This window comes from Microtus ochrogaster, chromosome 18, assembly GCF_000317375.1.
Source record: "Microtus ochrogaster isolate Prairie Vole_2 chromosome 18, MicOch1.0, whole genome shotgun sequence".
In the NCBI taxonomy this organism is placed as follows: Eukaryota; Metazoa; Chordata; class Mammalia; order Rodentia; family Cricetidae; genus Microtus; species Microtus ochrogaster.
In genome coordinates this window covers 61207695-61224922 of record NC_022020.1, presented here as the reverse complement: position 1 = coordinate 61224922, position 17228 = coordinate 61207695, and the positions used below count along the sequence as shown (strand labels likewise).

General features: G+C 46.3%; 1 protein-coding gene across 2 annotated transcripts in view; it reads right to left on the bottom strand.

The window, feature by feature from the left end:
- Positions 1-17228, bottom strand: part of Loxhd1 (lipoxygenase homology domains 1) — a 137723-nt gene that overhangs the window by 106744 nt on the left and 13751 nt on the right. For both annotated transcript variants that reach the window (XM_005356289.2, XM_005356290.2), the window contains exon 5: positions 3513-3611. In XM_005356289.2, the coding sequence (XP_005356346.1) occupies positions 3513-3611 (99 nt within the window). The remainder of the gene's footprint in view (positions 1-3512; positions 3612-17228) is intronic.

Genomic DNA, 17228 nt, shown 5'->3' with positions numbered 1-17228 from the left:
GCCTGCCTCTGCCTCCTGAGTGCTGGGATTAAAGGCGTGCGCCACCACCGCCCGGCTACTGTTGACTTCTTATCCATATGTTTATTTACAAATTTAGTGTGCCAATATTTATTTGGAATTGGGGGGAGGTTCTTCCATAAATGAATATAAACTATTGATTTCTCTTTTAATTTTACCTGCCTGATATTGTCATCAAAATTGATAAAATGAACTAGATGAATGACCTCTTTTTCTTTAAAATTATTTATTGAGGATGGATAGTAACTATTTCTTAACTATTTGGTAGATTTTTACATAAACAATTTGTGGCTCTGGAGTCCTGAGTAATTTTTAATGGATACTCTCATTCTTTAGTGGTTAAGATTGGCTTCTGCAAGTCTTTGAGACAATCAAATCTTATAGGATGTTGAGTTGAAGGTCCAGGCTTCAATGGTGACATTCACAGGGCACAGACCCCAGATTTACCCAGAATACTTCCTGTTGCCTGTTTCATCCCCAAATTTCTCCTCTCATATATTTATGCTGGATTTTTTTCTTTAGTTTTATATAATATGAGAATATCTTTTTTTTGGACAGGGAATCATGTTAATAGCTCAGCTTGACCTCAAGCTCCTGCTCTCCTGCACCTTCTCCAAAGCGCTGGGGTTATCAGCGTGCCCAGCAAGGCTGTCTACCCTTCCCAGATTCTCCTGTGACGACCAATAAACTACATCTGCTGCCAGTCATGTTTTCTCATTGCTTTGCTTCGATCCACTGAGAGTTTGGATCTTTATTCCCTTTTATTCATTCTTCTCACTTATAGATTATGCATTCCAACTTTTGGTGTTCACGGTATAATTTTAATATTCAAACTTAGCTTAATGAAGTCTACAGTTCACAGTTTAACTTCTCTGGGGATGGGGAGATGGGTAATGGACAAAATCTTCATAATGCTCTGTCCAATTTCCTTCTCAAATATCAATCTTAAATGTCTTAAGTAGACACTCCTCTTGTCCCTTGTGTTAGTCACTGTTATCTTTTATGGTATATAAATAAATAAAATATGTTATATTTTATGCTTACTTAGGTTTGTTACATAGCTATCAATATTTTGTTCACTTGTGTGTGTGTGTGTGAAAGAGAGATGGAGGTCTTCCTACACATGTAAGCTAGGCTGGTCTTGAACTCAATATGTAGCCCAGGCTACCCTCAAGCACCTGTTTCCATTGCTTCAGTCTCCCGAGTGCTGGAACTCACAGTTATGAGTCACCACGTCCAACGGTACCTACTAGTGGCTGTTTAAGCCTGAGTGTAGAGCACATACGTCCCATTTCTCTTTGCTAGAATAAACAGTTAATCTTCCCCCTCGCCTGGAATGATAGCTTCTCTGGTATGGAATTACTGGTTGACATACGAATACTGAAGCTGTGATTATATGAATTTATAACCTCTGTTGTCGACTGTAAGTTTTCCATCCGTCTACGTGGTATTTTTATAGAAAGTGACCTGCCAAATCTACTTCCTCTAAGATCTTTCTCTTTGCTTTTCTTTTTACACGGTGATGTAGATTCCATCATAGATTTTATTCAATGAGTCATTTACCCATTTTAAACTGACGATTCAGATCTGTTGGAGCTTTCAAAAAAAAAAAAAAAACCTTCAGCCATTAGCTCTTTGAAAATCTCCTCTCGCCTGTGACCTGTATCCTCTGTTTCTAGAACGCCTACTCAACCTCCATCAGACCTCCCTCCCTCCCCTGCTCTCATGGCTCCTCCTGCCTCCTTCCCAACCCTGTCTCCGTGCTCCATCTGAGGGTTTTGCTCATATACTTACAGTTAAATCTCTCCTCAGCATCTGTAATTCTGTAATGGCATTAACTCACCTGCAAAGATGCTTATCTTTACGAACCGTGTTTTCATTTCCTGTGGGTTTGTTTATTTTTCCTAATGCGTTGTCTTTGATGGTGCTGTACCTTCCTCAGTTCTTTCTTTCACTCAGTTAATAGTTTTAAAATACCTTAAGTTATAGGCTAGCCCACATCACTCCATTATCCGAAACCCCTGGGGATTTCATTCTGGTTGCTGTGTGGTTTGCGGCTTCATCATGGTGGATTTGTGTACTTAAGAGTCTTATTGTTTTGGAAAACAAATTCGCTCCAACGCTTTCTCTGTGGGAGTCTCATGTAGTCTTAGAAAGGTTTTTGCAGAACGCTAATGGAGATTTACTTGCTATGAGTCAAGTATTCTAATTTGGTTTTGCTGTTGTTGTTTTGAGACGGTTTCTCATGCAGCCCCAACTGACCTGGAGTTCACTATGTAGAGAAAATTGACCTAGAATTCACAGAGATCAGCCTGCCTCTTCCTCCCGAGTGCTGGGATAAAAGCCATGTGCCATCATACCCGTTTTGAACCAAATACTCTGTGTGGGAAGAAATCACACGTCTAGTGTGACAGTCGGACCTCAAGTCTCTGTGCAGCATAGGTTTTCAGTGTTGTTTTGTTTGTTTTCAGTTTTGAGTTCCAACAGGGACGCGATGACTGTGCCAATGAGCTATTGCTCTGCCTTCTCACTGAACCTCTTCCTGTGACTCAGGGGCCCCTGACTTCATGTGTGGTCCTAATTTCAAATCTCTTGCCTCATTCAGGACCTACACCTTCTTTTCTGACCCCCAATGAGCACAAAAACCTGTCTTCTAGATTGATGGCTGTGACCCCTCCTCCTTCTCAGGGCCACGGTATCAGTCCATAGTTAATACTCAGGTGTTGAGTTTCTCCTTCATGCCTGGCACCTGCAGTGATCTTTTTTCTTCCTTATAAGTTCAGCAATCCATATGAATCCTTTGATGTATTCTACCCCAAATTCACACATCTCTGTAGCTTTTCTGGCTCCTGTGTTACTCTAAGTTGGCAGAAGGGAGAGCAAACCGCTGGTCTCAGCCTGTGACCTGAATTTCTTCCCAGAACCTGCAACTGTATCTATGTGCAGTTCTGCGTCACCAAGCATTCTTCCGTCCCTTAGCCCCACTCTGGGCCATCCTTCTTGACTACACTAAATTAGACTATGCCCCACTGCAACCCACAGAAGCACAGAGCTTATGGCAATAGAGAAATTAAGTGAGAATAATTCCTGAAGATGGGAAATTTGAGCTTATTCAATTTCAATCCGTCCAAAGCCAGGCATAACTTATTCTGAATATCACACACCACACACACACACATACAGAGAGAGAGAGACAGACAGAGACAGAGACAGAGAGACAGAGAGATTTGAAAATCTATCACACCACTTCCTTCCTTCTCTCTCCCCTTCTATGGGAAAAAGTGTATAGCTCAAGAAAAACAATAAAAAAAGAAAGAAAACCTATGACACATATATACATTTGACCTCACAAGACACCCTACTATTCAGGACCAACCATGGCAAATCACAGCACAAGAGAGACACTCGACAGAAGGACCAAAAGGAGAGGGGCTAAAGCTGCTCTAGGAAGCAGTACTGGGCACGACTTTTGAGGAAATGATTCAGACCGTTACCTGTGTCTCCGTACTCTCCAAAGATATTGATAAAGACATCGGCATCTGTTCCTGCACCCATCACGTCGCCAGTGTACACCTTGATTTCATACTTGTTTCCTGCGAACAAGGACAGAGAAAACCTTGCCTCATTAGGGTCCCGAGAAGAGAAAATTATAGATAAATACATAGCTACTGAACCGTCCATCCTTCCCACAGATGTCCAGACGATAGTGACTTCTCATCATTGCTGTCATTATTGTTACTGTCGATTATGGGAAGAGAAAGAAGACACTCAACACTGGCTCCAAAAGGTCAAAACCAGAGCTTCAGAGGGTGGGGTGACCCACGCAGGACGCTCAGCTGTGAACCATGCATCTCTTGCTTTTGGACTCAAGGTTCTTCTCAATACACACAGTGGCTTCCCCTGCCCTATATGATGTCAGTCAGCTTCTCTAGAAAGTGCCCGTTTGGATGTATTGTAGGCGTTTGTAGGCCATTTCATCTCTGATATAATGACTCAGCCCTGTTGCTCAGGCACAAACTCAACCATATGCGTTAGACCAGAGGTAGGGGAGGAGAGATGGCCATCAAGAAACCTGAAGAACTTTCTGGATGATGGAAACAGTTTGCAAGTGGTAGTGGTTATACAGCTATATATCTTTCCATCGAACTGCACTAAGTTGTCAGGTGTACACTGTACCTCAATGAAGCCCTTTAAAAGTTTAAGCAGCTACAGGCCAGACTACATGAACAAAATGGGTACAACAGTGTCCCAGTAAAGGGTTTTTTTGTTTTTGTTTTTGTTTTTTTTGGTTTTTCGAGACTGGGTTTCTCCGTAGCTTTTGGTCCCTGTCCTGGAACTAGCTCTTGTAGTCCAGGCTGGCCTCGAACTCACAGAGATCCACCTGCCTCTGCCTCCCTAGTGCTGGGATTAAAGGCATGTGCCACCACCGCCCTGCAAGGGTTTTTATTTTTTGATACTTCATTGGAATCTCAGAATTTTGTGTAGCATGAGTATTGTTCTTCCTTTGGCTTCAATCATTTATACATGTATCCATCATTCTTTGCCCACACAAAACAGATGACAGCTAAGTTAGGCTCCCCCCCCCCTTCCCTTTCAAGACAGGGTTCCTCTGTATAATAGCCCTAGCTGTTCTGGTACTTGCTTTGTACACGAGGCTGGCCTCAAACTCACTCACAGAGATCCTCCTGCCTCTGCCTCCCAAGTGCTGGGATTGAATGTGTGCGCCACCACCCTCAACTGTTCCCTGGTCTCTATGTGTGTGTTCGGGTACTCCAGTCCTCAGATGAGAATGGAGATGTCCAGCCACAAAGTGAGCTGTGCCTGCTGGGTAGCAGGCATTTTAACCAATAGCTGAGAAGCCCAGGGTTCTGGAGACTCGGAAGTCTCTTCTCTGTATGGGTAGAGCACGGCCCTGGGTTGGTGATAGTCTGGAGCCAGCTCTCCCTGTTCACCATGCAGGATGCAATGGGAGCTAAGCCTGGAAATACAGTATGAGACATAATGGCAGCACCAGTGCACCCCCACCTTACACACACTGCGCCTCTCATCCCTGGCCTGGCTCAGAGCCCACGAAGAGCAGAGACAGAGAGTGGGGAAGGTCGAATTGGATAAGAAGAGTGACCAACGTGGAAAAAACCTTCCTAGCGACAAACTATGGGGGTTGCTACTCGAGCCAGCTCTAGAACTGGCTGTGATTTGCCCATAGGTATGCTACTTGCAAAAATTCTCCAGAAACTGACTCTGCCCTTTCAGCAGGGTTACCATAAGCCCATCCAGGCGGGCACTTAGTGCAAATAAGAATCCCTTCCTCAAGACACTCTGGCGCCATCTGTTGGACAATTGTATTGAGCACACAGACCGGTATCTGATACATGAAGTGTCTCCTTACAAAGTTGTGTGGTGTTGAATGAGTACATCTTACTTAGCTCACAACCCTACCACGAGGGCAACAGCCTCCCTTCCCAACACACAAGGAGCCATTCAGAGCCGGCCTGGAGATAACACATAGCGTCCTCCAAAACCAAGCAAATGCGGCCCAAACTGTGCTGTGGAGCTCGAGTCTGCTTAAAGAACAAGTCGTGGCCTCTTGTCCTGCTCAGTGGACACAAACACATGTCAGGTTTTGCAGTTTCCTCTCTGGAGGCAGAAGTACAAGGGCTACCACCCTTCCAACAGGAAATCTGTCCCTGAAGGCCAGCGGAAGCGCCTGCGTGGGCTTCCCGAAAAGGCAGAAGCTGGCAGGCCTTAGCTGCCTAAGCCTGGTGTGCCAGCCGCCCCCACAGCCTCCCCTGCACTGTCTGGAACAGTCAGTGCACAGCAGCGACGTAACACGTCTCCAGAGAGCACCCCGGCGGTGGGGGAAGCTCAGCGATGAGGAGTTGGCACCCCAGATCTTGATCCACATGTACGGGTGAGAAGCTGCTGGGCATGTCCCTGCCACATGTTGAATACATGCCTGTCTCTGAGCCTTGTGGCTCTGGGAAGGGCTGTCTCACACCAACACCGCTTGAGCCAAGGCTGGAGCTGGGCACGTGAGCAGCTTTTTTTTTTTTTTTTTGAGAAATAGCCACAGGTAAACCTTGTCTTCTCTTGAGTCCCCGGACCACGTGTACGCGGACCGCAGCCTCAGTCTTTGGGACTGTGACAGGGCTGGGGAAGCTGGTGGTGTCGCTTCACCCTACAGCCTGTAGCTCACACCAGCTGAGGTGCTAGAAGGGAGAAATCACAGGAGGTGCGGGGGAGGAGATGAAAACGCAGGGGGAGAGATGGGGGAGGGTGCGTGGAGGGCTCCCTGGGAGGTAAGAATGTTCTCTCCCAGCCAGACAAGGCTGGCTCTACTCCTTCCTGCTCGGGTCAGGGAGGCCAGGTGGACCACTGACCACTGGCTTGAAATTCAGCCCAGGGGCCCATGCTCCTGGCAGTGAACCTGACTCTGCCCCTCTGGATTGTGCCAGTGTCTCCCATCTCCAGGAGATCAGGCCATCTCCCCTCACCTACTTGGCCTCCATACCCTGCACAGCCACTGAGGGGCCTTGGGAACTCCTGGGTTCAGAGACCCCAGGGCTCTTCCTTTGCTTTGTTCCACAGTGTGATTTTTTTATTCTATCCCTCTCTCTCTCTTCCAGTCTGGCAAACAGGACTAGTGTTTTTGTGTTTTTCTTTAAATGGTCTCTAGGTCACTGCTATTGCAGACAGGCCCAAACAAGGCCCCTTCATACTGAGGACCTTAGAAAGGCCAGTCACAATGTTACCTCAGCCCTCACAACAATGAACCCTGCTGCAGCTTGTATGTACCCCCAGGGACTCTGGGATTTTAACAGTTGGCCCCAGCTGTTTTGAGGGGTGGTGAATCCTTTTGGACAGGGGCCTACCTAGCAGACCCTGGTTGGAATACGTAAGGCTGTAGCAGCAGGGCTGGACCGTTGTAACTTGGCTTCGGTTCTGACCTGAGCCACCTCTGTTCCCTGGGCAAGCGCCATATGACAAGCAGACATTTCAGCCTCCCAAAGCCATGGGGCTGCCCACAGCCATGCCTTCCCCGCCATGAGGGACTGTGTCCTCTCAACCATGAGCCCAAATCAATCCTTCCTTCCTTAAGTGGCTTTTGCCAAGTGTTCTGTCACAGCCTGAGAACATAACTGCAGGCCAGACAGCGACTGTGCCACCCTCTGATAGGGAGAAAGGCAGTTAAGAAACTGGACCCGGTTCATACTTTAGAAATGGCAAGGCCTAAACTGTATCTCAAGAGATCTGAACCAGAAGGCTCCCATATATACCAGCTCACATGCCAAGCTCTTTCAGAAGTACCGACTCTGGAGCCCACAAAGCACTCACTCCTGAACTACTGTCTGTGGTACCCACTGGCACCTACAGCCTCAAACACAAGCTCTGGGTTTAATCCCACCGCAGCCTGGTTGACGATGCATTGTTACGTCATTTGGGAGCGGGAGAGGTGACTTAATGCAGTGTTTGCCTTGCATGCAGAAGGGCCTGAGTTTGATCCCCAGGACCCAGTAAAAGAGCTAGGCATGGTGGTATGCGCTTGTAATTGAGGGCTTGGGAGGCAAAAATGGGTGGATCTCTGGGGTTCACCAGTCAGCTGGCCTAGCCTGGCTGTCAAGCACCAGGGCAGTAAGAGCCTCCTTGGCGTACAACATGCATCCACATACACATGTACGAGCACAGACATACACACACACACACACACACACACACACGCACACACACAAATTAAATAAATGGATAAAACACTTGGTCCGTAGTAGATGTCTGTGACCATCATCTGCCCCGTCATTGCCTCTATAAATACACAGTGTATTTTCCCTGTGATAAGCTGGCGTGGCAGACACAGTGTAGAAGCTCCGGCTCCTCACTGCTGTCCCCACCTCAGTCAGCTCACCAGCTCTGCAGAGCTTTCTCGACTTGTCCCTTGGTGGCCTCTTGTCCTTGTCCCCACATCTGCTGCTCTGAGCAAACTTTCACTCCTCTCCCAGGAAGCCCCGCCCCGCCCATCCCAGGCTTCTCTACCCGGCTACTGTTTATCTTCCCAGACACTGCTCGCCTCTGCCAGAGGAACTAAACTTTGCTCAGCCTCTCTGGGAGTCAAGTGATTGGCATATTGTACATTCAGAAGTCTGAACACATGCAAACCGTGGGGCTGACTGCGGGATCCCTGCACGTAATGGTTTACAGGAAAGAAATGGATCTTTTCAGCGTGCCTACACGCACAGAATTCTTAAGAATGCTAAAATATCCAAAACGGGAGACTGATGGGTGAGCTGTGAGGGGCTTCCACCCATGGGCTGCTGCTATGCAGCTGTTTAAAATAAATGATTAGGAGATTAGGCAATGCTGGACTGTGATAAAAAATATCGCCTGTATCCTAAGAACCTGGAACTTTTGCTGGACCCTACAGTCAAGTTAATAGTCCACCATGAGTTCTCTGAAGACTCTAAGACTGCTGTCCTGCTGTGCTCAGCCCGTTTGCTTCACTTGCCTTTCAGAGAACAAGGTAACGACCAACCTTACTGACCTTGGATTCCCATGCAATCAGCCCTTTACAGACTAAGCAAAAGGGTGGCTGTAATTTTAAGTTATGGACTCTTCCGTGTCCCAGACCCAAGGGTAATGTATGTGTGTGAAAGTGTGTTATGCTAATCATTTACTGAAAACAGCCAATGTATGTTGAAAATCTGTATAAAACGAATATGGATCATCAGTGTTGATGGGTATCACTTGACAGCATTGGTTTGTTCGTTATGTGGGTCAGTTGTCAGCAGTTGGAGTCAATGACACAATCCCTTGTAAGACAGACAGACAGACATTAGACAGGTAGGTGATAGTTTGTTAAGAATTATGCCTGTCATGAGTAAGTACCAAACAAAAATTGCATGCCACCATCTTCAAGTGATAGGATTATAAATTTTTCTGTTATTTTTTTTTTGCATATTTTTCAATACTTTGAGGCCATGTTTCTTCCTATCACTGGAACAAAAGAATAAAGTCGCCTACAGTCAGTACTGGAGGAAGCCTCAGTCTCTGGTTTGATAGAAGCCCCAAGAACCTTTGCCAATTTCCTGCGCCTTTGTGTTGCCTTTGGCACTAAAGAGCTCCAGGAGGCTGGCGGGAAGACTGAGGAGTAGATGGTGGAATAAGGAGGGATTCAAAGGTCAAGAAATAGGCACCTTTCTGAGACTCCCACTGCTCACTCCAATCCACACTGGAATCCAGGGGAGGGCTACCAAAATCCACTGGTGCTGGACTGGACAGCCACAGGGGTTAGGACCAACGCAGTTTGTCCTAAAGTTTCTATTTTCTTGGGTACAAAACGTAGAATAGAAAATATTCTATTTCTATAAATGAAGAAGTTATTTTCAAAGTACCCATTTAAGAATCAAAATAACGAAGTTGGGAGAAAATCTATGATTCCATGCCTTCTCCGGAGGTTCTGGCTGCTCAGATGAAGGAGCCTGTGACTGGCTGTGGTCCTGACAAGAGCAGAAGCCTCCGTGATGCTGGGGCTGGAGAGTGTGGGCAAGACATAGCCAACAGAGCCCATTGTTTTCCCATGGGCCCTCACCCTATTGCAGACCTAGCAAGCCACCCCCGCAGATTCAGCCTGAGCTTCAGCTTCTCCATGTGTCTCTCCTGATTGCTCCTGAACCATGCTCCATTAGCCTAAACCATCCCCACTTGGGCATATTCGTTCTCTTCTCCACCCTATGGTTATCGACTCTGCCTTCTGAAGCCTCTAAGCTGGTGGAGAAAGAGTTGCACACATCCGCCGTGAGCACAGGATTTGATGCCTGGAACTAGCAGAACAGTTCATTCATGGAGCTGCTGAATGAATACGCTTCAGAGCAACTTGAGCCAGATGAGCCCAGGGCACCGCTCTGCCACACAGTCGGGCTGTGCGACCAACAGCGGGCTGCTTGGCTCCCCTGGGTTTCCATTTTCTCTTCTGTAAAGTGGAGGAGGAGGAGATAAAATCCCTTTTAGTCCTAAAATTCTCTCTTATGCCTCACCAGATCCTCATTGTGAGCGGTTCTCTCTTCCCACTCTTTCCGGAGATGATCTTCTGTTGTGCTAGGTGGGAGCAGATGGGGTAGGCGGGAAGCTGGGGTGAAGTCAGAGGAGGTGAATGCTTCGAGCCTGGCCCCAGCTCTCCCAGCCAGGCCCTTTCCCTGTACGGTGGGACTGGAGCCCCCTCCACAGGGCTATAAGGAGTGATAATCCACCCTCAAGCTCATCCACAGCCAACAGAGCCCTGGCAGAGACTGAATCTAGTTGATGGGGAAATGTCAGGGGGAGGAAGGAAAGCAGGGAAGGGAGGCTTTCTCTGCGGGCTCCAGATGTTGTGGAGGCTGAGAACTCATCCACAGCTGTCGCTTTAATACGCCTGGGTTCTAGAGGGGACAGTGACACTGACAGTCCTCTCTGTCTCCTCTCTCTCTGTCTCTCTCTCTGTCTCCTCTCTCTCTGTCTCTCTCTCTGTCTCTCTCTCTGTCTCTGTCTCTCTCTCTGTCTCCTCTCTCTCTGTCTCTCTCTCTGTCTCTCTCTCTGTCTCTGTCTCTGTCTCTCTCTGTCTCTCTCTCTCCCTTCCTTTCTTCCTTCATTATTTATTTCCTTTTGAGGGGTTGTTGCTTTGGTTTGGTTTTGGTTTTCTGAAACAGGGTTTCCCAGGAGTTATGGAGTCAGTCTCGGAACTCACTCTGTAGACCAGGCTGGCCTTGAACTCACAGAGATCTGCCTGCCTCTGCCTCCTGAGTGCTGGGGTTAAAGGCGTGCACCACGACTGCCCGGCTGATAGTCCTTTTTAATTCTGAGAAGCCAGAAGCTGCAGTCTGTATCTTTATCACAAGAAGAACCAGGACAGGTTGGGAAGTAGCAATGGTTGACCTACGCAGGTCTTGCTCATGCTGCCAGACTGCATAGACCCCTAAGGCGGAGCCTATTAGACCCAATGCTGGGGCACCCAGAGATCTCATTATCTTGTCAAACCTTATCCATCTCAGAAGCTTCTACATTGCATCCTTCCGCATTGCCCTACACCCCACCTCCGCCTCAGGAATGTGTCCTGAGTATCCTCGGGTCAGTGAGGGCCTGTCAGCCTTGCGATCATAGCCTGCATAATTCTGCATCTGGCTTAGCAATGGCATGTCGGCCCTATGCCCAGAAATGTCACAACAAAAGTGACAGTGTTACAGCAGAAGAAATCAGGGAGGTAGAAACCAGGGCCAAGCAAGAAAGACAGGACGAGAGAAAACCAGCACGACATGAGGCCCCAAGGGACATCTAGAATGGCTTCCTGTAAGACAAGGAAGTGGAAATGCAGGCAGCACAAGTGACTTGCCCAAAGTCACACAGTGGCTGAAACGTGATCTCACACCCAAGAGCTCTGCTTCCTAGGAGAGAGCTCTTGGCACCTGCCTGCTGCTGCCCTCATAGGTGGAACGTCACGCATATCCCTTCCCCCATATACACAAACCTATTGCCAACCAACCAATGCTCATACCAGCCCTTAGGAATCAATCGATGTGGCAGATGGTGGGGTGGGGGAAGGAAGACACCCCAGTGTTACTCTGGGAGTGGCACATGCTGGAGGGGGGGGGGAGAGGTTTGCTCATTAGAGCCAGAGGCAAACAGCCATCCCTGCAGTGTGGTGTTTCTTAGCTATTTATCCATCTCAAAACACCTGGGAGCTGCATCCCACGCTGTCAGCTGGACACATTTGCTTTGGCAGCTACTAAGGAGGATGCTGTCTCAGAGAGCAGGAGACTGAACTTGGCTTCAGGCCCAGGGCTTCCATAGGTGTGGAGACAGCGCCATGGCTGCTCTGTCCCTCTGATTCCAGGTTGTAAGAAGGGGAGTCATTCCAGACAAGACACTAGAAACCTTCCAGGAAGAGTCGGGCATGCATGATAACGGAAGGGATGCCAAGAGGCAGATGGAAGGACAGAAACTTCCCAGTGCTTCCAAAGCTGTTGCATAGCTGAGCCTGTGTTCCTAGGGATGACAAATGCAAAAGTGCCGGAGGGGTGGCTGCCAGGCTTCCATAAATTCCAGAAGACGCAAGGTCCCCTGGTACCCTCTCTAAGTGGAAGACAATTGGGGAGATAGCTGCCAAGTCCCTGTGCACGCTCCACGTGTGCCTGCATTGCCTAATTGCGTGTGCCGCCTGCTGGACCATTCCATGGCAACGCTGGGGAAGCCAGCCAATGAAGGGACCCCACTGCTGCTGGTTCCTGAGGGGATGTGCTAGGAGGACCCAGAATGCTTCTCCAGTGGCCTGAAAGTCCTGGGCAGGAGTTGGAAACTTGGTGTACAGCAGATGTTCATTTTTCAAGGTGAACAGAGGCCGTGGACTGCCTCAACATGATGTAATTCATTGTTTAAAACAGTTAATGACCATCCAGAATGCATTGAACGAAGTGGGCCATCGAGAGAGACCGGCTAGACAAAACAATGTTGAGAAAGAAAAGTGCAGGCCTCACAATGTCTGATTTCAAAGCTTACCATAAAGCAACAGGAGTGTACTGACTTGAGAATAAATATATTGACCAATGGGAAAAGAGCAGAAATAATCTGTGAGTATACAGTCAGTTATCAAGAGGGAAAGGCAACTGGATGGATGGGAGGAAAATATTTATAAACCTGATATCTGATAAAAGGTTAATATTTAGAAAAATAAATAACTATAACTCAAAAAGAACAAAGTACAAACAGTTTGATATCTAAAACAAGTGCAAAGGATTTAATTGCATGATTCTCCAATAAAAATGTGCAAATGACCAAGAAGCGCATATGAAGAAATCACCAATATTATGAATCATTATGGAAATGCAAATCAGAACCACACAGAGATATGAATTCGCATCTACTGGACGGTGTTATCAAAATGACAAGCATTGGTAATGATGTAGAGAAATTGGAACTCCCAGCAATGTAGGAGAGAATGCAGGAATGTTGTAAGCACCATCCAAAACAGCATGGAGATTCTTGAAAGTTCAATACAGAATCATATGACCTAACCTAACTCTAACCTATCCCTGGCTGTACATTCAGCCAGCAACGTGAGTATACCATGTTCTCAGAACAATAGCTACCAAAAGGTACCAATGACCCAAATCTCGATAGATAGATAGATAGATAGATAGATAGATAGATAGATAGATAGATAGATAGATATCTCATATAGATGAGCTAGAGATAAAATGAGCAAAGATGCAGTATATACTCAATTAAATATTATTTGTCTTCTGACCCATGCTACTGGGTGGATGACGTTTGAAGGCACTGTGCTAAGTGAAATGAGCCAGGTATAAAAGGACACTTAGTGCCTAATTCCATTTACATGAGGTTTTTAGAGAAACAGAAAATAGACCTGAGGTGACGGGGGGCCTGGGAGGAGAGCAGATGTGTGACAGGGTTTGGGAAGAGAGAAAGTTCTGGAGGTCGATGATGGGCTGCTTATAAAACACCTTGAGTATGCTTGCTGCCACTGAACTATAACCTTAAAATGTTTGAAATGACCATTTCTAATGCATATCGCCATACAATATGGTGTAGAAAAGCAAGATGATGGAGCCAAAGAAGGGACCCACCTGACCTGGAGAAACCCCCTCTACTTCTCTCACACTGAGTTCTGGCCAGGAATGATCTGCACTGAAGTGCTGTGTGGGACAGATACTGTCTGTTAAGCACCGCCTGGAGCAAGACAAGCAGAAGAGCTAGGGAGAGTTGTGTGGTCCAGTTTCAAAAATAGCTGTGTGCTCATCAGTGCTGCTTTGCAGTGTGGGGGTCACCCTGGGAGGCTGTGAACTACCTGCCACTCAAGAAGGGCTGGTGTAAAGGGGGGAGAGGGCCACCGGGGACAGCAGGAGGTTAGAACGACTGACTCCCATGATGCCATAGGGCTCTCACAAAGCCAGGCTGATTTGCCCTTGATCTTGCTCTGCCCAAGATACAGTCAGGAGGCAGTTCAGCTGAAGATAAGCCAACCCCCACTCTGGTCTCAGTTCTTTCGGCGATATTCATTTGGTCTCAGATGAACCTCAGTGTAATGAACACCTGCTAGGACCTCCTTCGCCTCATTCTCGTTCACAAAGAGACAAGACCAGTGAAGCAAGGACTTAAGAAGAGAGGAGATTGTGGTGGACACCCTCCTGCCTTCCCTCTTGCTCTGCTTTCCAAAGGGAGTCAGTGGTCTTTCCCCAGATGTAGTCTGTGCACCGGGTAGTCTGGGAGATCCCAGGATTAGTATACTAGGATTATCTAAGGAGGCACATCCTCACTCCTGCGTGCTGGTGTGGAGCTGAGATGTACAGCTCTAGAGAGCAGCGTGTATGGAAGGGCTGCACCCTGTGTCTCAGAAAAGGTGAAGAAGGAAGAGTGGTGGCTAGCGTACATGGTGAATGAAGAAGGTGGACCCCTGAAGGTGAAATGTGACTGGCTAGGGTTGGGGAACCCAGGGTGGATTGGGGAATGATCTGCCTAATTAAGGGAAGCACAGGACAGAATTTTTTTTTGATTGATTGTGTGTCTGACTTCCTTAAGAAGCCATACAGGGCATTTCTCAACCTGCTGAGAGCAACTAAGAAACCCAACTCAGTGGCAACGTCTTCCATCAGTTGTGAGGTTGATCAACATCTAGCTGCTTCCTTCATGACCTCCTGCCTTGGCCTTTTCTAATGTCCTTGTTCTATTCACTGGGCTCCAGCAAAGGAGAAGGCAGTGCTAACTAACAAGGCTGTCTAAACGTTAGAAACCTGTTGGGCTCTTGCCCAGGATGTGCATGTCAAGGGGAGCTCCGGACACAAAGGCCTTCTGAAGTCCTGTCGTGGGTTCACTGCTGCCGTCTGCTGCTACCCACAGCGAAAGCTCTCCTGTGCCTGATACTGATACTTAGATCCTGATTAGCTGGATGTCTCAGGACTGGGTCCTCAGGGCATCCTAGAATGCCTGCCTTACTGGAAGAGAAGAAGGGTCAGTTGGGTATCAGTCAGAACTTGTCGCAGGCCCCCCTTGGGGATGGGGAGAAAAATAAAAAGTCTGTGAAACAACTGTCTCTTCTCTGACAGTGCTGGGGTTGATAGCAACAAATTGAAATTGTTCCCTTTCCTCTGTCCCCCTATTACTGCCTCCTCTCCAGGTTTTAAATATTCCTCCTACTAAAAGGCGGAAGTGAAGAACTAATTATCTTCCCTATTTTTATCATCAAAGACCTCCGATAGCAGTTAAGTATCAAGTTGGTGGGATTCCAGGTAAAAAACAAAAAGCCTTCACCTTTTGTTAGCTGGTAGAACTGAGTCAATATTTGAAGATCCTTTTTTATTTCTTTATCTGGAATCTAGACTGTAAGTACCAAAGCCCAATGTCCTGCAGCCAGTGATGAGGCTGGACCCAAGCAAGGACTCAGACACCGGGTCAGTGGTGCATGACTCTCATGGAAAGCCAGAGGACCATTGAGCTGCATCTATTCTTTCTTAGTGGGGGACTTTCCAGGAGCTTTTTACCCAATGGCGCTGCCCTAGACTTTTGTGTGGCCAAAGCAGGAGGTCAGATGAGGAACTGGAAGTGGGGAAAAATGCCAAGAACAGGAGAAGAGAAAAGGAAGAGATGGTAATTTGATGGGATAATAGATAGATTAGTGTGAGCTTACTCACACTAATAATAGTTAGTAATAGTGAGAATACTTGTGAGCTATTATTTATAGATAATTTACATTGGTATAGATTCTCATATATTGATACAAATTCAAATTCTATTTGCTATATTGAATATGCTCCTATTTCTGTTTATAATATTTATGCACCTATGCAAAGTTATTTTGTCCTATTGTATGAATTCATGTCTCTACCTCTGCTTAAGATATTTTGTATATTGATGCAATTTTAGGATGTATTTATCATATTGCACTATACATTTCTACCTCTGATCAAGAGACTTATACATTGTTTACATTTTGAGGTCATTGTCCTCATTTGCTTCACATTTGTTTAAAGATTGTTTGATATTTTAATACTAAGCCTTAGTCTTTAAGCTATATAGGTATTAAGAATTATAGGCCAGTAATCATCCATGTTTGTCATAGTTAGACTAATCAGGTTCTTTAGATGCATAGAGATTGTATTCCACATAGATAGGTCATCTTCAACCACTTCAAAGATCTATAGAATATGACATTTAAATAACTTAGGACTCTGTTGACATGAGACATGATTGCTCCAGGTAGCACTGATCTATTCCCGACAGAATGTTGGGCACCAAAGACACACCACTTGGAGCTTGTTTTCTTCTTGGTAAAACTGGCCCTTGGGCAAAAAACTGGCTCTGCCTCAACCACTGACAAAATGCATGGTGTCCAGACTGGACAAGCAGGATACAAGCAAAAAGACTGCCAAACCTTGCCAAGACAGGGTAAGATGGTTTTTCAAATTTTCCTGCCTCTGAAAATGGTCTGTCAGTTACTCTGGGCCTTAGCTAAAGCTGGTTGCCCAAACTTTGCAAATGAGACTTTGGGTGATTGCCCAGGTAGCTGGTTGTCGCTATCATTTCTTGCACATTTTGGAAGTTGCTTGATTGCACTTCCTGTTTATTCATGTAATATTATTTCCCTCCTCAGGTCTTTGATGGGGTTGAAGACAAGATAGTTGTAGTTACTTTCCTCTTGTGACTTAGCCAAGCCATTTCTAATACAAGAAAGAAAAAAATTAAAAAAGAACAGTCTAACAGAAAAAAAAAAAGACTTAGACACCTTAGGATAGGATGACTATTGAAACATTTAGAATATGTTTCTTGCTTGGTGTTGTTTGTAATTCTAATTTTTATAATTGATATTTGTTCTTATTGTATAGTTTTGTATTGGGCTTGGAACACTCTTATTTAGACAAAAGAAGGAGGTGTTATGGGAACTCCTTCAGCCAATGGCCTTTGGGATGCTAGCCCACTTTGGGCATGGTCTAATTTACTATAAATGTGGACGTAAAAACTTATGTGGGCCTCTTGGCTGCTGGATTAGGTTTCAGTTCCCTGCACACGTGGAGGACTGTGGATCTCTACTCTTTTTGTGAGTTTGCCCCCAAATAAATAAACTTTTGTTATACTCTATTCTGGGCTAGTGTAGAACTGTTTTATATCACAACAGACTGACCCTGACAGACTCTGTCAAAAACTCAAGACATGTACAGTTTGGGGAGAATCTGTGAAAT